Source organism: Labrus bergylta, chromosome 16 (genome assembly GCF_963930695.1).
Source record: "Labrus bergylta chromosome 16, fLabBer1.1, whole genome shotgun sequence".
Classification (NCBI taxonomy): Eukaryota; Metazoa; Chordata; class Actinopteri; order Labriformes; family Labridae; genus Labrus; species Labrus bergylta.
Window position 1 is genome coordinate 8,931,581 of NC_089210.1, and position 27,603 is coordinate 8,959,183.

The 27,603-nt window shown below is 41.9% G+C and overlaps 1 protein-coding gene across 1 annotated transcript in view; it reads left to right on the plus strand.

The window, feature by feature from the left end:
• The window catches only part of shank1 (SH3 and multiple ankyrin repeat domains 1), a 71,985-nt gene continuing 44,382 nt past the window's right edge, over window positions 1-27,603 (plus strand). Inside the window, exons 1-2 of the mRNA XM_065964482.1 lie at window positions 1-457; window positions 19,899-20,462. Coding sequence (XP_065820554.1) covers window positions 19,950-20,462 — 513 coding nt within the window. The 5' untranslated portion in view covers window positions 1-457; window positions 19,899-19,949. The remainder of the gene's footprint in view (window positions 458-19,898; window positions 20,463-27,603) is intronic.

The following is a 27,603-nucleotide window of genomic DNA, read 5'->3' on the forward strand; positions in this document are numbered from 1 at the left end:
GAGATAGAGAGAGAGAGAGAGAGAGAGAGAGAGAGAGAAGAGGGAGGAGAGTGAGCGAGGGAGGGGAAGATCGCTGGACTGAGCGGATAGAAGTGTTACTACAGAGCTGCCGCTGCTGCTGCTGGCGGACGGGACTGGGAGCCGAGGATAATGCTCCATCCCTCAGTGTTCAGCCGCACGCCGGACACCTCTTAATTTCTCGTGGCAACGGCGGGCAGCCGCGGAGGAGGAGGAGGAGGGTTCTTTTTTTTTTGTTGCAGCAGTGATTTTCTTTATCTTTTCCTTTCCCTTTAACCACAGTCTTCATTTACATCCTTCTGCTCGCCCCTCCTCACTCCTTATTCCTCTGCATCTGACAACCGCTGGGGCCCCCCCCCCCCCCCACCTCTCTTTTCTACTTCTGTCCCTATCTTCCAGAGGAGGGATTTCTCTATTTCATCAGGGATTGTAGAAGACAGTAAGAATGTTTTCTGTCTTTTCTTTTTCTTCTATTCTCTAAAGGAAACATGCATGGAGATGGTGCATTGGAACGCTAAGGGTTTTATATATGTGGAGGGAATTGCAGTCATAAGGGAGTGTGTGTGTGTGTGTGCATGTGTGCAGCAGGGTTGGGGGGGTGGGGGGGGTGGTTGCATGTTCAAGTTTACTGCATTGATGTAGAACATGAACTCATCCCTCACATGGTAGTCTGTGTGTGCAGTATTCCAGATTCAAATCAACATACACAGCAGATGCACTGAACAAACACTGGAAATGAGAATAAAAATGAAACGAGAGGAGAACGGCTTTGAAGGGGACCCGCTGAGGCAGTGCAAACCAAACAGTGCTTGGCAGTGGATTACTCCTTGATGCCAGCAGATGAATACAGGTTTACTGAGAAGCAGCAGCAGCAGCAGAAGAAGAAGAAAGGATAAGGGAGAAAGTGGGAGAGTAAAAAGAGGAGGCAGGTCACATATTTTTAGATGGACAAGACAGGGAATCAGACATTTGTCATCATCGAGACAAACAAAAAAAAAAACAGAGCTGAAGGTAGATTCATGAGAGATGCTGCTTGTCAGCTCTTGAATGTATCATTGTGTCAAACTGATAATCCCTCCCACATACATTTGCATGGCTGCCAAAGGATTGCTGTTGATCTGGTGCACAGAGCAGCACACTGCTCCGTGTTCACATTAAAAGGCTAACCAGTGCATAAAATCACCTAGTACATCACACTTAGGCTCCACTGACATTATAACTGTAGCGTGTAAGGCAAGGTAAGCTTGGATGAGCAAGCACACAGATGCTCTTTACCTTTAAAATTGTTCGGCTGGACTCTCTAAGGTGCAGCTTTAGAATCAAGTGTTTTGCCATGCATTAAACACCAGATGGATTTCATAAGTGCTGCCCTCTCACTTGAATGGCTGCCTCTACACAAGTAGGGTCACTCTGCCAGCTGGGAACATGTGTTTGCTCTTTCCCTGTCATTATCCCTCCACCTGACTGTAGTATATCTATAGACGCCTTTGTCTCCATTGAACACAGCCCCCCTATAGGAAGGTGATGGTGGGTCACTTCACATGACAAACACAATTTCACATTAAAAAAAAAATCGTCTTTCTCACAAAGTGATGAGGAGGATTTCAGCATCATTTTGCACGATTTGAAGTACAAACAACTCCCCCCCCCCGCCCTACACCCACCCACCCACCTGCACACCTCAGTCATAGTAACTCATACATGCAGATGCTAGTCATGCTCTGCTGATGCGTCGCCTCAGGGAGACATGGATCTAGAGGATGGCAGAGCGAATCATCGAGAAGAGAGTGTCATTTGTAACGGTGGTAACTTGCAGCGACACCATCAGTGTATTAATGCTGGATGTGGAGAAGTGTGTAGACTGTGTTGATGTAACAACCATGAAGAGCTTTTGACATTTTGTAGCTATTTATCCATCAAGTCCTTCAATTCATGGGGCCACATAGGGTGTTTGTCCCCCCCCCCCGTGAGACCCCCAAGAACCTTTTTCTTAATTACAGCCCGGCCAATCGCAGGCGATGCCTTTAATGCCCCGTATTTATGCCTTTGTTTGTTGGGAACAAATGTGGAAGATGGTAAATGTTTGGAATTGTTGCAGTTTGGTTAAGTTTAGGCGCCCAAATGACTAAATTAAATAAAGAACTTAAATGACCTTATGTTCTTGATGAAAGTGACGTTTCTCATGTACTTTAAAAAGAAGTCTATTGGAGGTTCAGTGTTGAAGAGGACTGTATACACTATTAGTTTCAAAAGATGGGAAAAAATAAGCCCATTCTCACTGAAGGGCACCTCACTAAAGGAGTGAAGTGTATTGATTGTTGGTTTTCAAGTCTTCTTCAAAACGGCACAATGTTCGTTTGATCCAATTTAGAGTAAAAAAAAAAGACCCTAAAGCAAGGTATGTTTTAAAAGGGATGACCTAGCAGATGATCTTTTTGAATGCAGACAGTTTGATGTCTTTTAAATGCGCACAGTCTCAGTCATCTATAGAGTATTTGTGTGCATCAAATACATGACTCGCTCTGCTATGTACGCCGCTTTTCACTTCATCACAAAATAAGGGCTACCAGCTCTCCATTGATCCTATTCAGTGGGACCTCACATACACACACACACACACACACACACAAAGAAATCTCAATCTGACAAACATATTTAATAGCATGTTAGATCAAAGCAGTGCACTTACTTTGACATGTATTTGATCATTCTGCTGTTTCTTAGGTAGAAATGACTCATGGAAGCTGTAGTCCAACTAATCACTACCCCGTGTAATTCGCTCTCACCTCACTTTTAGGCTCATTATAAACTCATCATAGAAATGAGCGTGCTCTGCGATAGAGGTCAAGATGAATATTGTTTCACCGCTTGTCTAACTTTTGTATCATATGTGCGTCTTTTAAAGACTTTGTATTGCCACAAAGGACGCCAAGAATCTCTTCACTTTTGTTTTCTGTGCCGTCACGCACACAGAGCGATGAAAGAGCGACATCACAGCAGCCTGTAAAACTTGACCAATCAAGTCTCAGAATGACCTTCAAGTGTTCATCATTCACAAGGTGCTTAATATCCGCAGAGGTGTCCTCATTACACTAATACCTCTCTGATGGTCTTTGGTTTCCTTATTCCTCTGTTCCTCTGTCAGAACCACATCTGCTACGACCTAAGTCCTTCATCTGCTTTTACAAAACAACAAAAAACGGTGTTGATGTTACTTGAATTAGTGAGGAAGCAACGAGAAATATTGAAATGTCTGGGCATCAGGCTGGCAGTGTTGGCTTGTAGAAAACTGATGAACTTGTCTTCTAAAGTTGAAAAATGAGCCTCATGTTCCTGGATAGTTTTGCTATGAACCGGAAAAAATAAAAGAGTTAAAATCATTGTATTAAACAGTTCAAACAAATTTGACTGACAAAGTTCTCAACCACTGTTGTAGTCATTTTCTTTGACAATTTGTATGGTTCATTTTTCTCTGGCAATAGCTACTAGTCCAATCATGCATGTATGATGACATTGCTCACAATGCTTTGAGCTGATAAACTCTTTTAAATTCTTATGGTGTTAAAGCCAATTGTGAAAAACTAGTTGATAGGTGGAAAAGAAGAGTTTGCAGTGGAGTAATATACAGGAATTTTCTTCTTTGAGTAAACTGTCAAAGCTGGTACAATGCTGAACATGTAGTCGATCACGTAGCTAGTCCTCCAGCTGGTCCGCTTTACAGTCCATAATCTTTAATGTCTTTGGAAGAAAACATAAAACAAGAGTTTGATATGGTGAGATGGTCCTTAAGGTTTGACCCAGTTTAGTTTAGAATCCAGCTCTGTTTAGTTTTCCTCCCCGTGAGCTCGGATAATTCAGCCTGTAGAAGTGAAGTTGATCTGCTCCAACAGGCCGATACAGCTGCTGTCCTGTGTTGATTAACCGACTGTCATGTTGTCTCTACTTCAGATGCTTTTTGGAACAAAGTGAGTCAAGGTCCAGCACACGCCAGTGATGCTCCACCGAAAGAGATGAATTAACATTCAGCCCACGTAAGCGGGGAAATACCATTAATTCCTCCTCGCTCGGGAAGTGTTATTGAACGGCACACTTAAAGTTTCACTACACGCACACACACACACACACACACACTCATAGAGTACGCAGCACATAGTTGACATTTCCATCCCTTCAGGTCCCTCTTTGGGGCTCAAGGGATCAAAACTCTCTCCTGGCCGCTCATTCAAATCAACAAAGATGATTAAAAAGAGGATTTATTGGCACAGACTTACCTGTCTCAAATATGAAAGAGAGGTCTGATAGACATACATATTAAATAATAGCAATTCTTTTGGGTTAATTCAAACCATGTTTCTAAGGAATCCTCTCTCACAGGGACGTGGAAATGAGAGACAAATATTAAATGGTGTTTCTTTGGATCAATATCCCTGTGTTTAGTTGCTGCTGTGCTGATAACTTGTGTCGTTAAGAGACGTCTCTTCTCTCAGTTATGTTCCTGTATTGTCTTCACTCTTCTATATTTGTGCAGGGAATAGAGCTTAACATTCCTTCCAATATTTGCCACTGTGCTCAGAGGGGGATGTAGTTCATAACTCCAGATTTAGCCATCTCTTTTACTCTCTCACTCCTTTTATCTCATTTTTTTCACATCTCACTCATTCCTTCTCACTCTCTCGCCGGCGGTAAACGGCTGATCTGGGACAGACGGGCCTCCCCTGCGCTCTGTCCTACTTCAGCGTTGTCCTCTCTCTCGTTTCTCCTTATTCCTCTTTTTTTCCTGTCGTTTACTTCTTTCAACCTATATCTCAGCGAGTCGCTCTGACGACCAGTCCCTATCAATCATCTCACCATCTGTGACTGTTTCATCAAACAGAGCGATGGTTCTGTCTGCTGTTAATAGGCTGTCAGAGTGTTTGGGAGACGCAGGCTCTGTCATTAGAAATTCGACTTTTTTCTCGACCTGGTGTGATGTAGAAGACTGATGCTTTACTGCCGTGAAGTCTCTGTTGATGCGAACAGAGGAGGTCATGATAAGAAATGTTTAACGTGCTCTGTTGGATGAGTAAAATCCCCCTGTTGGGTTAACATACCTGAGATCTCATGATGATTGTTGTATACTATCAGTCCTTTTCTTCAAATTGTCTTGCAGTGTTGAGGTCTGTTCCTTCTGTAGAGAAAAGATGGCTACTGCTTCTCTGCTAAATTACCAAGTTCAATATCTTATTCCAGATTGTTTTTATGCTTGGTCATTTCTAAACACAAGCTGAAGCTGATGGAAATGAACAAAAGTATTGAACCTGCTGTTAAATCTGGACTCTAAGTCACGCTGTTATGTAAGACGCAGTCCATAAGGTTCTGTCTCTCTGCAGCTGCACCTTCTAGTACTATTAGTTCTTGCCATGTGGAGCGAAATTTTAATCCCATCAGGTCGCATGCTGTGGCTTTTGGTGGTGGTTGCACTTGTTGTCATGACGACGCTTATCTTAGCATTAGATACTGATATATTGGTTGCACTGGTTTATAGGACGCAGCCCACTTTTGTATGAAAAAATAAGTATGAAAAGTGCGTTTTATACAACACATTTTACAGTACTTGGGTTTTGACATTATGATAGACCTCAAAATCAAGAGATGACCTAATCTAGAATATTGGCTAATCAAAGTATTTAGATATTGTTTCTCAAAATATTATCAAGTTTAGTCTTCTACAGTTTCATAGTATTGGCCTCAAACTCTATGAAAGTTTACGTTAAGACTAAGAGAACAAAATGACCAGAATAGATATTTGACTCATTATGAAGACATTCAGTACTTTTGCGATATAAGTACATATGAAGAATCTGTATTTGTGTCAGTGTGTGCATTTGTCTCAGGATTACGTTCTCAAGGGAACACCCTCCAAACCACTCTCATAATGTATCACTATGATGTATCTCTAATGCTGCTCTCTCACTTTCTCCTACCTCGTCGCCTCACAAACTGATCACATCTGTCCTGATCCAAAGACACCATTCATGGTAATTAGAGAGGAGGGGGCGGGGAGTTTGGCGGGCTTTGGCCAGACTCCTCCATGCATCATGACTCCACTCTCAGTTTATTGGGGGTAATTGCGCCATTGAGAGTCGAATAGGGGGGGGTTGAAGTGGGGGGGTTACAGTTCTCCCAACAGTCACCACTGCATCATCAAAGAGGGGTTTCTATATTTAGCAGCAGCAGATGCACGGTTACTTTGGAACGTGTAAGGTGGGGTGTGATGTGTGTGTGTGTGTGTGTGTGTGTGTGTGTGTGCGACTGTGCGTGTGTTTGCGCACGATTAAAGGCAGCAGCATAAGCATCGGCCGTAGGATGTAATGCTGCTTTCAGGTCCTATGGGAAAGATGGTACATCAGAACTTATAACTTGAAAGCACTGTTCATTTTGGCTTCCAGGGGAGAAATACGTATTGGAAGTTGATGTTGGCAGCTTTATAAACATTCTGATACATACAGGAAAGGCAGGAATGTAGTTTTTATTTTAGGCTTCATATCTTAAAAGCTTAAGACAATTTGTTGTGAAAAAAAATCCAGAAAACCTCTATTTTAATTCTCTTTGTGACCTCAAATGACTTAACACACTAATGCTGTCGGGTTTTCATGCAAATCCTAAATTTGTTGTGACTCATATTTCTATAAGGCCTTGAGTGCAGCACTACAGTCTGGAGCACAACAGGATCGTGAGCAGTGTTCAGAGAGTATCCATTAATGTTATTTTTTTTTTTTTTATCTGTGAGTGCCTTATTGGATTCAACAGAACACTGAAAATGTGTAAGACCTGTTTGAAAGCATGGCATCAATTGAAATCAAGTAATGTTTGGTTAGTGTGGGATTGTGTTTGATGAACCATACTGCACTTTTGAATAAGGTGTTGCAGAAGAGGTCCTCTCAATCATGCTTTATTGCTGAATACATTTGAAGTTTTGTGATGTTTCTGTGATTAGTTTGAAGATGTGTGGTGGTTTAAAAAGATGTCAACTATCTTGTCAGTTTGGTCCGATATCTTTTGTCGCTTTGTGCAAACTGCTGCAGCTTGATGGAAAATTCATTCTTGCTGATTCAGTTTCGACTCTTCGTTTTTCAATGCAATAATTAGCTTTGACAGAACAAAAACAGTTCATTAATGCATCTCTCTTTGTCCCTCACCCTCCCTCTGCAACCTCTTTGAATAATAGTATTATATTTCAACTTGCCTCCCGGCAAAGAAGAGCCTAATTCGATTCACCTCAACTGAGCTGTGGCTCTCTGCTTCCATATTGCATTACAGTGTTTTTCCAACTGATCAGTCATAAAGATATGCAAAGTGTTATTTTTGGTTTTCATTTCTCTGACTCTCCCTCCAGGCTGGCCTCCTCCTCCACCAATGAACTTGTTATGGACAAAAGTGTGTGTCGGTGTGTGAACCTTCTCAGTTTGTTTGTGTGTGCCGGTTTGGCCAGCAGTAGGCAGTTGTGGGTGTTTTAAAGTTTATGGGAGATGATGGATCTGTGATGTACAGCGCAGGGGAGGGCTTGGGCGCCTTGCTGCATTAATAATGAAAGCACAGCTGGCAGTATTTATAGTAACAGTGGAAGGGGGGGCATGGCACTTTGAATGGGACGTGAAAAATGAGATGCAGACCAGCAGCCAGCTTGCCTGGACTTCAGACAGTGTGAGTTCACGCACGGTGGGCAGTGTCGGATGTGAAATTGGCTGACAGAGGGGCGATCGGATGGCGACAGTCAAACACCCTTACACATTTGCAAAAACATGCTCGGACATACAATGTGTATTAAGAACACACACAATATAACATATGTCCTTGGATCCCTGCAAAGTGAAAGTGTTTCATCAGAGAAGGAGAAAAAAAAAACGAGAGTACCACTGATGATTGGCAGTTGGAGCTAAAGGAGGGGAAGTAGAAGAAGATGTATTCACAAATTAGAAATGTAGGGAGGAGTGCATGTATAGAGGAGCCTATAGGAGTTGTTTGATGTGAAGCCATATTGATTGGCCTACATTGCTTAGATTAAAACAGTGATGCATTACAGCTTTCTAAAGCAGTGTTTAGAACTAATAATATCTGAATGGACCCGTGACTGGCAATCATCAGGCCCATGGCTAGTTTTGTTACTTTTATGCCACTTTCATACCAGATTGGAAGTAACACAGAGGACAGTTGCAAACGTGCACATCAAAAGTGGCCAAATCCCAGTGGATCATCCGAGTGAAGGACAAGGAGGTGAACCTGTTTTTGTACATGACGGCAGGGATGTGAGGAACCAAGGCATATTATATTGATGACATTCAACGAACTGGATTGTTTCCTTCTAAATTTTAAACCCATTACTGTACAAATGCTTTTGAAACAAGTGTATATGCATTGAATGGGATTGAATATTCTTTCTTTCTTTTTAATTGTCGAGTAAATGTTAAGCAAACGTTTTTAAATCTTGCAAAAAGCGTGAATAAGGCTTGTTTCCATTAACTGGTTTGGAGTCAATGAACTAGGCTCTTTGTAAAGCGTAGTTTTGTCCAAAAATTGGCGGTAAAGACTCAGCACTCAGAGCCCTAACAGGACAAAGTCAGCTGCTTTAAGTATGAAGTTGCCTTATCCCTGGTTTTGGGGTGAATTTACCAAACAGATTGGACACTTGATAACTCCAATTCCATGACAGTACCAATGCAAACAGTCATGGAAATGAACAGGGACAGTAAATCCGCTTAGTGCTTTTCACTTATATCTGTCTCCAGATTCAAATGTGATCGTCTACAAATTTAAGTTTTACTTTTTTTTTCTTGCGTTTACTTATTTTTTTATTTTTTTAAAGCATCCCATCACGAATAATGAATAGCGAGGCAAAGTTGTATTTATAAGTGTATCTGATTGAGATGCTGTATCTGTCTGTGGGACTAGTATTGACGTTCAAAAGCCCTGAAACATGTATTAACAGAAGCTCCTCAGAAAAATGCTGATTCAGCTGTTATTTCATCTCAGACAGCTAAAAGCGCCGCTCACTTGAGGCTTTGGGGACAAGCCTTTTTTTTTTTTAAACCGTGACAGCTTTGTTCTGTTTTTTTGGGCCCTCTACTGATTGTTCCTCTTCTTATTTGAGACTTTTTGACTGAGTATGAATCACATCTCCCATTGGGTTTCCTGCTTCAAGGTGTTTAGCCTTGTCAGGGGTGCTTGCTCATCAAAAGCCTAGCTTTGGTCAACTCCCAGTGGGTCAAGATCAAAACTTACATCGCTGCGCTGACTCTGCTGACGGATGGTACTTTCTGACAGCACTTCAATGGATGTGATCTGAAGAGCGCAGCAGCACTGAAAGTGAACCTATAAGACAATCTGAAGCTGTAGAAAACAAACAAAAAAAAGGATAACCAGGAGGTTGCAGCATGGTCCGGCTCCTGTTTTTCGCCTGCAGCCATGAAACAGCATCCATCTTTAATTTTTTACAACCCTGCGTATGTTCAGGAAGTGTCATCCCCTACAGCAACTCCCATTGTGGCTTGTTTATTCATGAGGTCCCCTTGCGCTGCCAACTAATAGTCCCAACTTGGCCCTCGGTATGGCCCCAGATAACAGCAAGTGGGTCCTTACGCTCTCTGTCAACCCTGCCAGCCAGACAAGGGACCAAAGTCTGTGTGATTTAGGATATTACTCAGCCATCTGAGAAAGGCAGCTTGTGTAGTAACGACCATAAAACAAGTACAGTGCCTGAGCAGTCCTACAGAGATTTAGAGGCGATGACGAGTAAAGCTTATTAATTAGCAGGCTATTTGTATGTGATCTCAGCTCTCTGTTTCCCCAGCTGATTCCTTATCTTCTTCTCTTCTATGGAGAATGGAAGAGCTAAAACCAACACTGTGGTCTCCTACATGTATGCAAAGAAACGTTCTTTGTGCTTGTACACAAAGCTTTAATAGTAAGTGCAGAAAAAAAGCATCAGTCAATGCATCAGATATTGAATTAACCAAAACATTTTCAGCAGGGATTGCTTTCCCATTTTCAATCGAACCTCCACCAGTTGGATATAGTGTGTAAAATGTTTCGGAGGTGTCTATTTTTTAACTGAATTACATTTTTGCTTTTATGGTTAAACAATAACCATTCATATCGTTTACTATGTGTGCTCCTATTACGAGTTAAACCTTCCAAAACTGGAGTCATAGCTTGTAGCTCATCCAAACAGTGACTGCTCTGTGTATGGTTCTGACATCCATCAGTTGTCAAGGTTTAGAGCTCCTCGTAAATGGCCACACATCGAATAAGCAATCCTCTCCTCCTCCTCCCTCAGGGGACATCAGCAACCTTGTAACAACATTTGTATACAGACTAATATGGCAGGTGACCTATGCAGTCCACAAATGGAGGAGACAATACAAGTTTAAGGCAGGAGAGAAAAGAAATCTTCATTTATTACTAGTGTAAATAATAGTTTGTCTCATTTTGCAGTCCCTGCTTACATCTTGCTCTAATACTGAGCCTGTTTAACATGATAATGACTGGGGAATACCTTAAAGACATGATGCTTTGTTGTAAGGTTTGATAGCCTGAGGTAAACTCCATACTGAACCACAGGGAAATAGGCTATGAGGTCACGCTTACCCCTAAGGAAGAGCTCATACATGCATTTCTTTCTTCTGTCTTTATGTAGTAGTTGTACACCCACTCACATCCTCACTATAATCCACTGATGTCTATGAGTCCTCAGGTTTTTATTCTCATTGCATTTCCCCAACATGACTCTGAATCACTTCTTCAACAGTATTTATTCTTTTACGCTCAACAACCAGAGACACAGATTTAGATAGATGTCTTTTGGTCTATTGTATCTGATTTTTGAATTACCTGTTAGCCTGAATGTCTCGGTGAGTGATGGATTGCTTTGGCCTTGTTAAACATTATGAGCGAGTGAAAATGATCTGATAGTCTCAGAGTAGGACGTTTTAAAGTAAGAGGCACGTTGTCCATGGTAGCATTTTGCTATGCTATGGAGGGCCACTTCACTTTGTTGTTGAGGGTCCACCTTTGAAGACGATGAAAGATAAAAATGACTTTTTCCCCTTTCAGCTAGTTACAGGCACTTTGCAAAAGTTTTGGCCCTTGGTTGCATACGGTGTGCGTTGGGTGTGGTTTTCAGACTTTCCTGTGTTCCACTCAGTATACCTTGGATGTTAAAAAATCTAGCCAATGTGAGTTTTGCAAAAAAAACTGCAGTTTCTTGAGTGTCCCATTGAGACTGACTCCAAAAACCAAGGAATCCCTTTTAGAGCCCATATTAAGATCCCCTTTTTAAAAGCAGAAATAGACAGCTTTAAAGCCTGGAACCAATATGGCGACACCTCTTCGCCTCTTCTTAAACCAATGGGCGATGCTACAGAGACTACATCCTCATTTTATACAGTCTATGATCTATTCCCACCAACATTAAGCTTTATTTTGTGTTAAAGCTTGACTTAAAATGTTTGCGGCTTAACATTCTAAGAGGTAAAATGGTACATGTGATAAATGATTAGCATCAGATTAAATCTTGGCAAGATCATCATGAGCATGCTTTCAGCTCATATCTCTGCTTTAGAGCACATTTTGCAGTGGCCTTTACTGTTCCTGTGTTCATGCTGGATGTATGTTGTTGAGTTGGGGGTGTGAAGAGTTCACAGAGGGGAGGTTTTGAGGCTCCAAATGTGCTGCTCCTCTTTCTTGCGGTTCATTTATCCACCGGTGAAGACGTTGCACAGCTCGTCCTTTACTGTCAACCTCTAGCCAACAATTCTTAGCCTAGTTTAGCAGCACGAGGGATGGTTACATCAGAATGTGCGTAAAACACATGGCTTCATTCTCTTTTGCTTTAGCTCCCCTGGGTCTTCACTGTTTCGATTAACATCGTCTGTGACGTAAAGCTTCCACATGAGCGCCCTAGTGCTGGACGATGATTACACATGTGCTAAATTGACAAGAGGGTCAAAGTTTACACACATTATTAGCCTTTAGCCTTCTGTATCAACACATTCTTTGGAGATTGTCGCACTTGATGTTTGTACAAGTTAAAGTCTACGGGAGGTGTGTCCATGTGTGTGCATACAGTATCATGACCATTTTGTGTGAAGATGTCAAACAAGGAGGGAGGGAAATTGGCCGTTCTAGTTTAGTGGCAGGAAAGTGGGGCGATCTGTTCTTTGGAAGTTTCCCAGTGAAATTTCCTGGGGACCAAGACACTGAAAATATCTATCTATACACGTTATGTCCTACATAAAAGAGACGGTGAACCAGAGAGATAGAGAGAAAGAGATGGAGGGAGAGCATATTAAGACACGTGTGTTTGGGAGGGATAAAAGGAGAAAGCGAGGGAGGTCAAATGTCACTATGCTGGTGGGACGTTGGTCTTTTGAAGCCGTTACACAGACAGATGATAGACTCAAGCTCGGTAGAACCAGGTCAAGACTCATTTAAGTCACCCAACAAAGTTACCTCATGTTCCCTTTCGCTTCTGTCACATAAAAACTCCTCAAGTAGAAAAAGAAACACCGCCTCATAACCCAATTTTCCTCCTGACGTCTTTTGCCACCAATGTCAGGTTCCAGTGCTGGGTCATGGTGGGGGTAAAAGACATAAAATGTCGCTGTGCGTTGGAGGTGGTGGTGGTATCTTAATACACACAGGGGCTTGTCCCCCCCCCCCGCCTAATTCTGTAGGTTAATTTTTTGCGTTTTAGCTCTTTAGACAATATTCATCAGCAGTATGTTTTGTAAAGACCCTCAAATAAAATGACTGGCTTTAAAAGTACTTTATTCCTCAATTGAGGCTTATTGATTATGATGTATCCCAACAACTCTCCTAGTGCAGGGTTACACAGCAAACAACTGCAAAAAAAACCATTAAAACACAGCATAGGAGGATTCAGTTTTATCATGAGACATTGCACCTCAATATGTGGAGTAGGAGGGATGTACCAGCTGACGTCTGTCTCTCTCTCTCTCTCTCTCTCTCTCTCTCTCTCTCTCTCCCCTCGGCTGATGATTGTACATGGATTAAAAAAAACCCGGAAAAAACGGGTCGGCAAAAATACCTTGGCAGCCATAAATATACTTGGGCGACCTGCCCAGGTATTTGTGTAGGAAACACTGAATTAAATGTTAAAAATGCTTTCCATACACTTTATGATCAAGATTCTTAGCTTCAAACCGCTGTTTATTAATCACTGTGAACAGTTAAGTGTGCATGTAGCGACACAAATAATCTACAGTATATATCATCATACACAGAATAGGTTCAAATCAACTGTTTTATTAGAACCATCTTATAGTAAATGATCAAAATCCTCCTCCTCCAAATGTTGTAAAAAGGCCGACCAGTGATTAATTCAAATTCAGGAATCACATTACAGCACATCATAAAAAAGCAGGAATGACACAGCCTGTGTGTGCATAACACACTGCTGTGCTAAATCTGAGCCCCAACAACAAACGCTATAAAAAGCGACATCACCGACAGAACGGATATATATATATAAAAGCTGTCAGATGTTTGCAGGCGTAAATGAATCTACGATGAATGCCAAGGGGGAGTAATGCATTCAAACCAGCTTATCAGATGAATAAAGTTAATCCACTGCTCCGTGTACTGTAGCATACATCTCAAACTCAGAGCATCTGCCCTCTCAGTCATTAACGATATCATTTAAGACATGTTTAAAGTATTATGTTTCAGACATTTTTAGTAAGAAGCGCTTTCAGTTTCTTCGTGGTTAGATGTAAAGAGCAGTACATCTCTCATGTATGCCCTGTAAATATGTAGCATTCACCAGAACACATTAGCTTAGCATTGCATGGAGGTATATTAAAAAAACAGGGAAAAGGTGGCTTCCTAGTAGCAGCTCAAAGTCAAGTCAAAGTGAATTTATAGTATTCTTTTTTTTTTTGTTATACTTTTATTGCAATAAACGTTTCCGATCATTGTACTTACACATATTTGCAACATTTTTTCATATTTTTAACACCCAGTGGTGAAAAGGAAACAATGCATAGAAATATATACACAATATGCAAATTCAAAATGCACATAACAAATGCATTTTAAGTCAAATATTTGCAGCTGATCAGCTCTGGCAAATCAAACCATGAGCTTGAAGATATGTCTTGTCTTGAGACACTCTCTACAGCTTGTTTGTTTGGCTGAGGACAAGTCACAGGGTGGCCTACTTCTACTTTCTTCTTATTCTTCTACCTCTTCGTTAGGGGTAGCAATAAGTCGATTTCCTCAAATGCCAAACCACTGCCAAACCAAACATTAAATCAGAAATCTTAAATGTGGGACTTCACCCTGAAATGACAGACTTCCTCTACTAAACAACACGAGACACTGAACATGTAATATTGCATAAACGCATCATGTCTAGTGTTCTTGATGCACCCGCTTGGGTTTTTATTTGAGAATCAGTGTATTGAGTTGTCTCGCTTTCATGCTGGGCGATCTCACTTCCCTGGTGGAGCTAACATCTCTGATTGCTCGACAAGGTGAGGGTTAGCAGGGTTAATGAAGCTTCAAGTTGCCTTGCTGACTGAAAGCGGTAATGATGTGACCTGAACCTGAAACAGCTCTCACTGGAGAACGTGGAGAGATACAGACAGCCAGGTATGAAGCGGAGGAGATGATTATCACATGTTGGCGTTAGGCAAAATCTAATCGCTCCATCGCCCTCTTCATTCTCGCACACACAGACACACACACACTTGCAACATTCATTTCGACAGTCTTTTAAGTGTGAGTCATGACTCTCTCTCTCAGGGACAGATTATCAGTTCCCTCTCTCATAACTCTCCCTGTGTCCTAAAGTTGACGCTGAGTGTGTCTCAAAAAGTTTGGATTTGACTTCCATGTTCGTTTGCTCTGCCTAATCCCTCCGGATCAGACAATAATCTTTCTAATACCAACCTTGAAAAGATATGAACAGAAGTAAGAATGCGTGACAAACAGGTCTGTCACAGCCACTTTCAGAGGGATGATGATCCCGGTGCTGTGTAGGTGGATTTTACTCAGCAGCCTCAACCTGCCATTCTTTATAAAACTGTGAAGAAAACCTACCTGTGTCTGCTTTAAAGACATCCTCACGCTATATTTTACAATGACATAAAGTGGGGAAATATTTGGATCCAGCAATGTATCATCGTCCTGACTCATATGAAACACAGAATCATTGGAGCTAAATATCGATATTTTAATTTTAAAAAAAAACACAGCACTCTGATCGGATTTCTCTGCCAAAATGACTCAAACCTTCACAATGTAATGATTCCTTACGGTGGTGCTTATGATATGAATGAGTGTGTACCAGGAAGGGGAGTTCATAGGCCATTGAAGAAGTCGACAGCGAGTAAAAGACGAAGAAGAGGACAGTGGTATAATGTCGGTCAGAGGTTCAAAGAAGTTAGAAGATGAAAGATGAAGAAGATGAGGAGATGAAGCGTGATAAGAGGGGACGCTGAGACTAAATTGCAGTGAAGAAATGTGTTAATTCTGCCCTCATTACTGGTTAGCTGTGGCTCAGTGGTAGAGTCGGTTGTCTTGCAACTGGAAGGTTGGGGGTTTCAGCATGTTGAAGGTTCTTTGTGCAAGACACTTAACCCCAAATTGCTCCTGCTGCTGCATCAGCAGCGTGGGAATGTGTTTGAATGGGAATACATAATACTGTTTGAGCACTTTACATACCAGCCTCTGAAATCAGTGTGTGGTTTAAGTGTGATTGAGACCTGCGGTGTAAAAAGCACTTTGAGTGATCAGAAGACCAGAAAAGCACTTTACAAGCTCAAGTCTATTTACCATAAACTACCTTTTTAGGAGTATCAGTTCCCAACCCTGTCTACATTCTATTTTAAAGCATCACAAAAATAAGATTCATCAAATGAGGGCTTTTATCTTTTTTTTTTTTTGCATACAAATATGGAGAGAAAAGCCAAATCCAAACATACAAGAACATCAAAACTAGCTCTGGCTTTTGGCTGCTTCAACCAAAAAATATTGGCAGTGGTTTCATGGTTTGACCCAGCCTTCATCCTTCCTTTCCTTCTGCTCCTTTCCTCCATCCAGCCCTGTGAATTCACGCCTCGGATCTCACATCCACCTCTCATATTCAACTCCTTCCCTCGCTGTTCTCCTTCACTCTTTTGTTCCCCCCCCCCCCGCTCCATCGCAATCTCTTCTGTTTCTTTTATCTCACTTTCTGCTCTCCCGCCTTCATCCACGGCTGTCATTTTCTCGTCTCTCGGGCACCTTTTCCCTCCTCTCTCTCTCTAATCACTCCCCTCTTACCTCACTGCTTCCTCCCTTTTTGTCCTCCCCTTCTCTCCAGCTTCCCCTATCTCTGATTACTCAGCATTATGCTAAAATACCGATAGCTCACATCCATTTATAATCAAATCTTCTGTAGGTTCCTATCCCCGGCTGGTCACGCTTTCTGACAAGACTGTAAGAACGTTGCAACTCTCTCTCCTCCTTTGTTTGTGTGCCCTTGTCTATTTTATTCATCACATCCTTCTAACAATTAGGTTCCCAGCCCCTTTCTCCTCCCCTGCCTTCTTCTGTTTAGTCTCACGAGTTCACGTTAATTTTTGTCTTTTTTCTGTCATTTTGAAATGTTAATATCATTTGTTTTAAGGGGGATTTTTTTCACACTAACATTAAACCTTTTCCAAACTTTTACAAGAAATTGAAATAAGTCTGTCATGAAAAGACAACAACAGAAAAGAAAGGAGGCTAAGGCCCCGTGTCCACCTGACAGGGAGCGCTAGCACAGCGTTTGTGCACTGAGAAGAAAAGCGCTGCACATCCGTCCTGTCTCTATGACAACAGTCTGCTGACAACGGCCGCTTGTATTACCTACACGGCTCTGTTACTTTTTACTGTATGTTTTACATTTTAGTTGATTCCACGATCAATTCCCCGGCAAATCTAAAGAGAGTATTACACATTTGGAGAAGAGGGTCGGTGACATCAGCAGCGCCTTTCTGAAAAGTTGATAGATTTTCATCCAGAGCGCTTGAAGCGGCCGCTCAAAAAAAAAGGCGGAGTGCTCGGAAAAAAAGATGCTGGGCAATGCTCTTTGTCATTAGGCATCTGCTTTCTGCTGCGAACGCTCTCTCTCCTCATTGAAAATTTTGAAAAAGAAGCTGGCGCTCAGAAAAAAAAAAAAAACGCGAGGTGGACACGGGGCCTAAGGCAATTGACCCCAACAAACTTTCTTTGGAGCCAAGCCAAGAGATCAATGTTGGCCCGGAGGCTAGCGCCATTGCTGCTGATCCAACATGCATTGATATTATTAAATGACATCTACGGTGGGCCCAGCCATCTCTGTGGGCAGGCCTGCTAGAAAGTTTACATAATAAATCATTCTACATTGGTTCTTGGTTGTCAAGACTCTAAGGTTTGTTCTCTCTGACGTTCATGTCTTTGTCAGCTGGGGACAATCTGGATGTTCGATCTGTTAAACTCTTCACACTATGTGTCTCTGCTGTGAACAGAAGTTTGTCTCCTAATAAGCCTTCAAAAGTTGGAGGCTGAGATGCTGCCAGAGAGACAGTGTTTGTTTGTTTGTTGCAAACAGTCCTGTGCTTTGTTTACTTGCTTGTGTGTGAAGTGAGGACAAATGGAGACTGATACAAGAACAATAGCAATTCTCTAAACAGAAGAAAGTTTAACAAGCAGTTTAGCTTCACATTGTGGTGGTTCGTTCTGGTTTTGTTAGTTCATGTCATTTATTTTTTTCTTTTCTGTTGTTGCCTCCTAATAGCACAGAGTGGTAGCAGATTGCTTTATTGGCATCAAATAAATTAAATGTGGAAAATTCTTAGTGATAGTAGAGGTGATTAAATTTTTTTTTAATCTTTTTGTTTTCCAAGAAGTGATAGATTAAATAACATAATAACAGCCCCAAATCGACACAATGAAAGGCATCATTTCCGCCCCATGGCTGGCTCTCCTGTTTCTTTCTCATTTGTTATGGCACATTTTCCCCCTTCATGTTTCTTGTTGACAGCTGGTGGTGTAATCTCAGAGTCCCATGAGGGAAGTCTTAACACTTTTCATGTCTGACACTGTTTTCCCTGTACTCCATTTTACTATCTAAACTTGCGTTATCATTATTCTGTACTTGATATTTTTTCAAAGTGAAAGAAAAATGATACTTTTTTTAAATTTTATTCCCAGAGATCAGACAATGTAATTTTAAATTCCGTTTTGCTCAGTCTCTTCAAATCACTGCTCCATTCACTGCTAGCATCGTGTTTGTCATAACTCAATCTGCAGGGAAACTAACTACAAGTGTAATTTACCTTAACCTCACAGTGTCAGATCAGTAGTTTCATTAGTGTTACATCAGCTCTCCTGTTCATTGGTCCTTTATGGGAATTTGAGCGTTGTGTCTGTCACAGTTTGTCATCCTGCGGTTTGGATCTGTGTGGAGCTGTCCAGAATGTAGTGGTGCTGAAAACCCTGAAACAGTGTGCACTGCCGACGAAGAGCCACCAGGGACAGATCTGTTATCTTGCTCAGCTTGTACATGAATGCAGCGTTGCATCGCTGATGCTCTGAAGAGGCTTCTCTCATGAGCAGAAGAGTGTATGTTTGATCATATGAAGAGCTGTTGTGCATTTCGAGTGTCCATATGGCTGATGGGCAGAGATGACTCACCTGCTGATGTTTTAGATTATTGAGGATAGTGCTGGCTTTTTCAAGACGCTTCAACGGATTGGATAAAAAGAAATGCCATTTAAGTTCATAATGCAGCAAGAAACTGCACTCTTTTTTATTTAGTATTGATTGAATAGCAGCTCCAGCAGCGTCTGTGCGAGAGGGTTTTACAGTGTGCAGTCTAGTCTGGTTGAAAATGCTTGAAGAAAAGTTATGATATTCATATCGGTGGTTTACCTGTGGTGACAATGGTGACAAAATTGAAGAGCTTTAATTCTGTGCTTTGCTAAAACAAGATGTTGAAATCCGCAAGCGGTCACTTTGGTGACAGCTTAGTGTAGATTAAAAGGGCCTAAATGCTTTAAAAAAATGTTGCTCCACACCAATTGGCCATTTTTAAAGGATTTGATTAAGTTACTGCCATGTTAGTTCATCAAGTGACAGTGACCTTTATTTCAAGTTTTGTAATCAAGTAGTTTGGCCTCGGTTTGTAGATGCAACTGATTTGAAACAAACTGTCTTTATAAGCCCTAGAACTCCAACAAATAATTTATGAACTAATAGAAGAGAAGTGAGAAAGGTGTAGATATTTACAAGTTTTACGTCTACTTACTCGTCTTCAGTCACTGTTACATTTGTTTTGTGTGTTTTTTTATCATCTTATTTTAATTTATGGTTAATTAATTAATTTATTCATTCAATTCTAAAGAGAATCTCTCACTTTGTGTAACGTAACCAAGCCAAAGTGAAAAGGGATACTCAATGTTTTAAGTGTCTTGACCCACCTCTGGGTCCCGACCCACCAGTTGTGAACCACTGATTTAGAACATATTCCTATAAAGTACAATATTTCCAACTGTAGTACTATCAGTCAGAGTCAAATGTTGGTCATCACAGGCGTCAGTCACTGTTGCATAAATCATCTGCAGGTGGTTAACAGCACAGACAGGAGAGAGCCTGAGAGCTGAATACTTACAGCACAAGTGGCTTCATTTATACACAAGGTGTGAATGGTATGTCATCATGCGGTTAGGGCTAGAAGCACTGCATGTCTGCGAGCTGTCTGTTACCATAGAGACCAGAGTTTGTTGGAGTGATGTGATATGGAGGCCCTGATACTGTTAGTGAAAACTGCTTAAAAACTTCTTCACTGTCTCTCCTCTTCCCTCCCTCCACTGCAGTGTCTCTCTGGGAATGATGGTGTTGCCACAGCTGCCGCCCTCCCTGTCGCCATGACGATGCCGTTCAGCCCCCTGTCGAGCGACGAGGAACAACAAAGGATGCTGGGAAACAATCGACATCTCTATCCAGGTGCAGAGGACGAGGAAGAGGAGGAGGAAGAGGAGGAGGAGGAAATGGAAGAGGATGAGCGCGACGAGGACCAGGAGGAAGGGGAGAATGGCGAGTTGGAGGGCGAAGAGGAGGAGGAGGAGGAGGAAGAGATGGTGGAGGAGGTCAGGCGGGGAGGTCTATCACGAGGGGGCAGGGGTGAAGGACACAGGCAGTCAGGTAAACCGGCCGGACGCCCGCCTGGGGACAGACAGATCAGGCCCGGGAACCCCGGACACACAGCAAACCCCTATTCTTCCAACCCGGGACCCACGCACCAACAGCCAGCCAATCACATTCAGCAGCAGCAGCAGCAGAGGAGGCTGAAGGAGCGCAGCTCCAGCTCTGTGCCATCTGAGGACACCCACATTGCCATGATGGTTTTTCGCATTGGCATCCCAGACATAAAGCAAACGGTCAGTGCTGTTACCACACACACACTCTCTCTGCCAACAGCATTGCAACAATGCCTGTTAGAGTCACAAACACAAAATGCTGCAGTAACACCATCCCCGCCACGGCCCCAATTAGTCAGAATGCCTTGAGTTTACTTAACATAGTCCTAATATAACAATCCATAACTATTTGGTTGCTTTAACTAAGATTTGTTGAAAAAACTGGAGCATCAAACTCACAGATTTCATAATGCTGGTTTTCGGTTTCTATTTTCAGTCACTCTGCAAAGCTTCGTAGCTTCTGTCTGTATTTTTTTTTGTTGACACACATAAGGTATCAATTGTCTTGTCTAGCTATCCTAAGAAACATTTAGTGGATAGAGAACTCATTTCATAATCAACGACTGTGTCAAAAGTATTCCTGAAGAAGCAAAGACGTAGCTTTCACTTTCAAGAGGAAACAACAAGGAAGCCTTCATAGCACCTCTATCAGAAGAGTATGTTTACAGCATGCCTCACCAGATAAGGGGTGTTGAGGGTTGATGTTAGGTAGGAGGGAGTCTTGTTCACGGCTCTACCTTCTCACAATCTGTCCACAGGTATATTACAGTATGTGTCCAGTCAAAACCTGCGATGTGCATGTGCTTCAGAAAAACTGCATGTCTCAGAGGATGTTTTTTTTTCTTCTTCTCTCTCTCTATCTGTCCGCATTGCCAACGGAAAACTGTGAGAAGCACAATCACTCGTCAGCAAAGTGAATGATCAGAGAGGGTGAGAGAGACTTTCAAGGTGACCCAGCCCCAGAGAGAGAGAGGGGGAGAGAGAGAGAGAGAGAGAGACAGCTAGAGGCCGAGCGAAAATTGCATACAAGAGCAATCACGATGAGAATATGTGGGCAAGAATTTGATTTTAAAAACACTCGGAGCCACAGAGGATACAGAGAAAGTCAGAGAGAGGGGAGTTGAAGTGAGGAAAAGAGGGTGGCAGAGGGGGAGGGGGGGGGGGGGGGGAACCGCTGCCTCTGACTTAATGTCACCCAAGAGCTTTTGAATGGCGCAATAAAGTATGCAATGAAAAGCCCTTTTCTGTGTAACAGTTTAAAGAGGGTCATCCAGAACCATGATAGACCGATCTGCTGTTGCTCTCCATTTTCTGAGTCGGTCTTACATCACATCTGTGCGAAAGCCTCCATCAACAGCGTGTCTGAATTAGCTCCACAGGCTCCAGATGCAGCTGCTTCAATGAAGCCTCTCCTGAAAAATGAGGTAGTAGTCAGACAACAGACAACCAGGCCTTTTTTTTTCTGCCTTTTTCTTCCCTCTGTGTTTCTCTCTGTTGAAGTGAATCATGAATAGTTACTGATAATTGAATTATGTAGAACAGGGAATCAGGGCTTCAAGGCACTGAAGCTGCATCCAAGAGTGTTTTATGCAGGGGGAAGAAAATGGAGGACAGAGGAAGATAGTAGAGTGTGTATCCCTTTCTCATCGGCAGATTAAAGCTAAAGCAGACTGCCTTTGTGTTCAACAAACAGAAGGCCTCTCCCTCAGACATGAGCCGTCTGTCCTCGTTCCTCCTTTTATTAAAAAAATGGAGGCTTCTTTGAGGATGTCGGCTCTATAAATCTTCAGCAAGAATAGAACGGCAAATAGAATAAATGTATATGTGAGTGTCGGTTTGTATGCGTGTCCATATTTCATATTTACTATCCCAGTGCACTATAAATGCCTCGCTCAACACTCCTTCCTCCCTCTTACTGCCATGTGATTTATTATTGATCTCTGCATGGGTGTTTCCAGTGGTATGTGTGTGTGTGGTCGATTCAATGTTTTTTTTAAAAATCCAACCATAAATAATTTACCCCCCTCCTATTTATTCCAACAAATCGGCATCAAAGTTTAATTGTGAAGAGATGGATAAATGCTCAGGAGGAAATTGCTTGCTTGACAGTAGAGGACGAGCGTCTGAGCAAAGGGTGCAGACTGAGTGGATAAAAATACAGTGAAGAGGTAGAGATAAAGATAAACAGAAGAAGATCAAAGGGGATGGACGTGGAGAGAGAGGTGGCTTTGAAATGCAGGTAAAAAGGGATGACGAGAGTTGTAAAGGAGAGATCCAGGTGGAGACGGTGAAGCAGACAGAAATAAAACATCTAGATTAAGGATAAGGTTCAGAGAAATAGAAATAGTAACTGTTTGTTGATTTTCTGTATTTTTTAAGCTTACCATGATCACTCCTCATTAGAAATCGAAATATTCACACTTCCCTTAAAAAAAAGCAAATTGCACCACTTCAGTCAGGAGAGATGTGCAAATGAATTGAAGATAAAACATTTACTTCACAAAGATTCTGTGAATAATCAATGATAATTGTACGAGAGTCTTTGGAGTTAAAAGTCGACAGGGAGTTTGAAGGGTGTCTGCCTTTAGCGGCGGCAAAACCTTCCCCCCACTCAAGAGTCTAGAAGCTGTTGGTGGAGGTGTTGGCCGATCATTTCCTCTACGGCTGATGAGCTGTCTGAGAAGACCGGGCGATGACGGGGAGGTTGAGGGTTGCACGCAACGATTGCATGATTGAACTAGGGGGCTAGGGAAAGTGACGAGGGAGTCAAAGAGGGCAGTGGATCCTGCACATTTTCACGGCTGGTCTACAGTTTACGACAGGGTCTGCACATTCTCACGGCACATAGATTTTATACGTCACACCATTTATACATGAGGACCCAGGTGATGAAAACAGCTGAGAAACACCAGGAAAATATGAGTGAGCCTGTGCAGAGCAGTGAAGACAACACAGTATAAACAATGAATACTAAACTAGCAGAATATAGTCGTCCTGACTGAACTTTTGCCAGAGCTTCATTTCACACGACTTAAATCCAGCGATGAAGGTCTGCTGAAGGGTTGCTGTTGACTACCTTTTATTGTTGACTTCCCTTTTGAAGTCTCATGTTTGTTATCTGGGTAGCATCATCTGTTTTTGGCTAGAAATGCTGATATTGCCCAATATCTACAAACTAACTTGACTTGTTCAGAGTAATGCATGTCGCCTGGTGTCAGACGTTTCAGCTGCATTTATAAAAATCATCATTTTTTGTTATTGAAGAATGTGAGCAGTTTCAAATAGCAATCAAAAAGGCTACACACAATATGGTTTTAAATTAAGATAAGTTGGACTAAATTGTGACATCCGGATTAGTCGACTAGAATTTGAATTTCTGTTTATTGGAAATGACTGACGCAGGTGAAACTGACAGGAATATGTGCAATATGAATGTTCTTATTGGGCTTTTTTTTTTTCAGAATTGTGCAACCTTACTACCTGACCGGTGCAGATAAACATAAAAAAATACAAAAAACGTGACCTCACAGACTTCCTGGCAAAGACATACTGACTCAGTACATATTGCGTTGTTCCCCAAGGATGTGAGAGTATAACGCAGCCTCCCTGTGACATTTACTCTGTCATCCACCCTCCTCCTTACCTGACTCAACCTCTTCAGGACATTTTGCACTTTCACTCTGTCATTCGCTACCTTCCCTTTCAGGATACAAACCCTGTGATTTTCTTCACTTTCTTCCTACCAGTCAATCTCCTGTCCTTTGTCGTCATCGTCATCCTCCTCCTCCTCCTCCTCCATCCCCTCGCTGGTGTTGGGTAATATCCCTTTACACTCCCAGCACATTAGGTCTGTTCTACATGTCAGCTAATTCACCCTCAATAAACTCTAATTGCTTGTTAATTGTGTTGTAATGAGACGAGGGAGTGAATGTAGCACGCAAATGCAAATGTTATGAATTGGGGGAAGAGGATTACCGGTGACGAAAGCGCACTCACATGCAGAAAATAAAAACAAAACTGGTAATTTGTGTAATATGCTGCAGAATGTATACAGTAGCTGTATAGCTCAATGTTGGATGTTAAACCAATCTGCGCTTGATATCACTGAAATTATCCAATTTGATTCAGTTTGATTACAGATCCACCGTGGTCAATTAAATTTGATATAGCAATTAATGTTGTGGTTCAGGTGGGGCTGATGCACGTCATGCTACATTTATATAGCACAATACTGCAGAGGTACAGCCAATAATTATTGGACCAGAAGGTGGATATTCTGTGACAAAGAATGGTAGTTGCACTGAGAAAAATAGACATGCTCAACAAATACAGGCACTCAAAGGGAATTTCTGCCAACTCTAAATGGAGTTTCAAACAGACTTGATGGTAAATTAAAGTCAAACATACCATGAAACCCATCGGCTATTATCTTAAGACATTATAGCCTCTGTGACTGCGGCAGCTTTTTGGACTTCAGGTGTAGCCAGCATGAAACAATAAAAGACTTCCAGACCTCCTCTTCTGTGCAATGCCTTTGTTTACAGTCCTACCAGCAGCTTGAGAAGTGTGTTGGGGGTATCCTTTCAGTTGAACTTGCCTGCAGATATCCGATTAGAGATAATAATTAAAGCCTAATGAATGTTGATGGGTTACAGGATTAAATTACAGCGGAACCAGAACACTTCTAACACCAAAATCCAGCCTGTTAAAAGAGATGACTTACTGCAGAGCCATAAAAGCAGTGCCTACATGAACCAAGATGCATTGTATCAGATGGATACTTTAGCTCCGCTGATTATCAGAGTCAGCCAAAGCACTGTAAAACATTTTCTCATCTGTGACATTCTCTGCTGTCTCAATTTAGGAGACCATTTTTCATTTTCTGTAGCTTAATATTCTTAGCTATGAGTGTCTGGAAACCCAAGCTGAAATAGCCAGCGACGTCAAATGATGGATCTGGATTCTGGTAGCGGGGCTGCTCCCAGAGTCACAGAGAAGATCAGAAATATCTGTATGGTTTGGTTTGCCATATTTTCCCTCCATACATCTCACCCTAATAGTCAGAGATAAGTTGAAAAATGGCAATATTTCCTTTTATTGAACATTGCAAAAAAGGTAGCCACAGTCCTTTTGGTTGGTTGTAATACCCTTGTTTTGTCATATTTAGCAGATGGATACTTTCCTGTGTTCATTGGGTTTTTGTCTCAAATGAGGTTATAAGATAAATGGTGACATGGTTATGCCCTTGGACCAGAGGTCAGTGCCTGTTACTCTCGCCTGAAACATTCCCACAAAGCCCTCAGAGGAAACAGCTGGTGATGCCTCCCTAAGTTCAATATACCTCTGCTGTTCAAACTGAGCTGCACGAGCCTACTGGGCAGATCTCTTTCACGTCACTATCAATCGAGATGGCACTGTTGGTGCAGGGACACTGACAGGGAGAGATCTGCAAGTGCTATCAGTCTACCGCAATTGTCTGGAGGGGATTTGGGACATCGCTATGTGTAGTATTAATCCGAGCTTCTCTAGTTAGTTGCTCCAGACCAGGGTGATATGTAGACAGTTATTTAGCTTGGTGACAGTTGATGTCATGTCTCATTTGTGTACCCAAGGTTAAAGGCGCTTTGTCTAAAAAAAAAACATTAAAGAACACTAACACAACTTTCAGTGACCCCGGTGAGAACCACTTTGGTGATTTTAAGGCCAAACTTTAAAGCTGATTCTTTAAAAGAGAGTGTGACTGAATCATAGCTCTTATATCAGCAGCATTTGAATGGCTGTACCAATACAGTGACCCTGTGCTGTGATGAAATCTTGTGATTGAAATTTTCTATGTAATCTACTCTCAGAGCTCTCTTTTATGCGTTTCTATTATCTAATAGACTGGACGGTCCCACAATATGTTGATTAGTTCAGATAAAATCCATCTTGATTAACTTCAATAATTAAATGCTGCTTACATGCTATTTAATGAGTTTTGACTGTATAACATAGACGTAGTCTCAAGTGCCATCACCACATTGGTGTCTGAATGAGCCATTTGAAGCCCGAAGATGGTGTTCACCATACTGGAAGCGCCATCTCAACCTAACTTTTAATCAGTGGAGAAGCAGGCGAGGAACTGGATCTGAGGCGGGCCTTTAGCCCCTCAGCAGACAGCTACGATGAACCCTCCTGTCAGTCAAATCATCATGCTCATAATTATGCAAAATTATCTGAACCCTGAATGTCATCAAAACAGATGACTAACAAAACAAACAAATAAACCCTGTACAGTTTTTACCAATAAATATATGAGCTATTGAGACCAAAAGTATTTCTTTAACCAGGCTGTGTTATGCGTTCATTTTGGTTGTACAAATGGCCATTTTAAGGATTCCTTGGCTTTTCACACCAGCCTGAAGTTGACACACCAGGAACTGCAGTTTTTGACTTTAAAGGTCACATATTATACCGCCTTCAACAAGTTTTTTTAGTAAGTCTCAGAGCTCCCCAAAACACGTTTCAAAATGTTTCTGCTCAAAATCCACTCATGCCTACAAACCCCTCTATTTCAGCCCTGCTCAGAACAGTCTGTTTCTGTGTCTGTAGCTTTAAATACAAAGTGAACTGTGCTCGACCACGCCCCCCCTCTGGGAGGAGATTGCAAGGCAGACCCATAGGACAGAAGAAACACCTAGCTGTGGGAGAGTCACCCTCTCGTGGGAGGGGTTACTGCCTTTTGTGATGTCATGAAATACCCCTGATACTGTACTTTAAATTTGGCTTTATGTCTTTATTTTTCAAAAACAAACAAACTGGTTACTTCTGATAGCAGTAATATTCGTGGTATATTCAGGTATATTCCAACAATCTAGACTTTTTCTGACAGAATAATTAGTGTAGTAAGATTTTCAGGTGGATTTTCTTTCTGTGCTGCAGACAGACCTCCTCTTCCACTGGTGGCTGACTTGAAAAGGGTCAGTTATCTCACTCGTGTGTACAGACTAGAGTCAGTCGGATTTCCATGACACAAATTGTTGCTATCATCCTGCCTCAGCCTGGGGTCAAAAGAAGGCAGTTTAAGTCGCAGTCCTATTTGATCGGCAGTCTCACGCACATGTAGTCACGTTGGAATTTGCCTGCAAAATGCATTAACGGCGTGAAGCAAATTCGCTTCTCTCCGCTGTCTGACTTGAGCTGAAGTCTTGCAAAAATCTGAAGTTTATATGCAGCAGCCCCCGGAGGCACGATTCGGCCTGACAAACACTTCCACACACTGAAATACATATTCACACATACACACAAAGAGAAACACTCTCATATCTCAAACTCCTAGTTA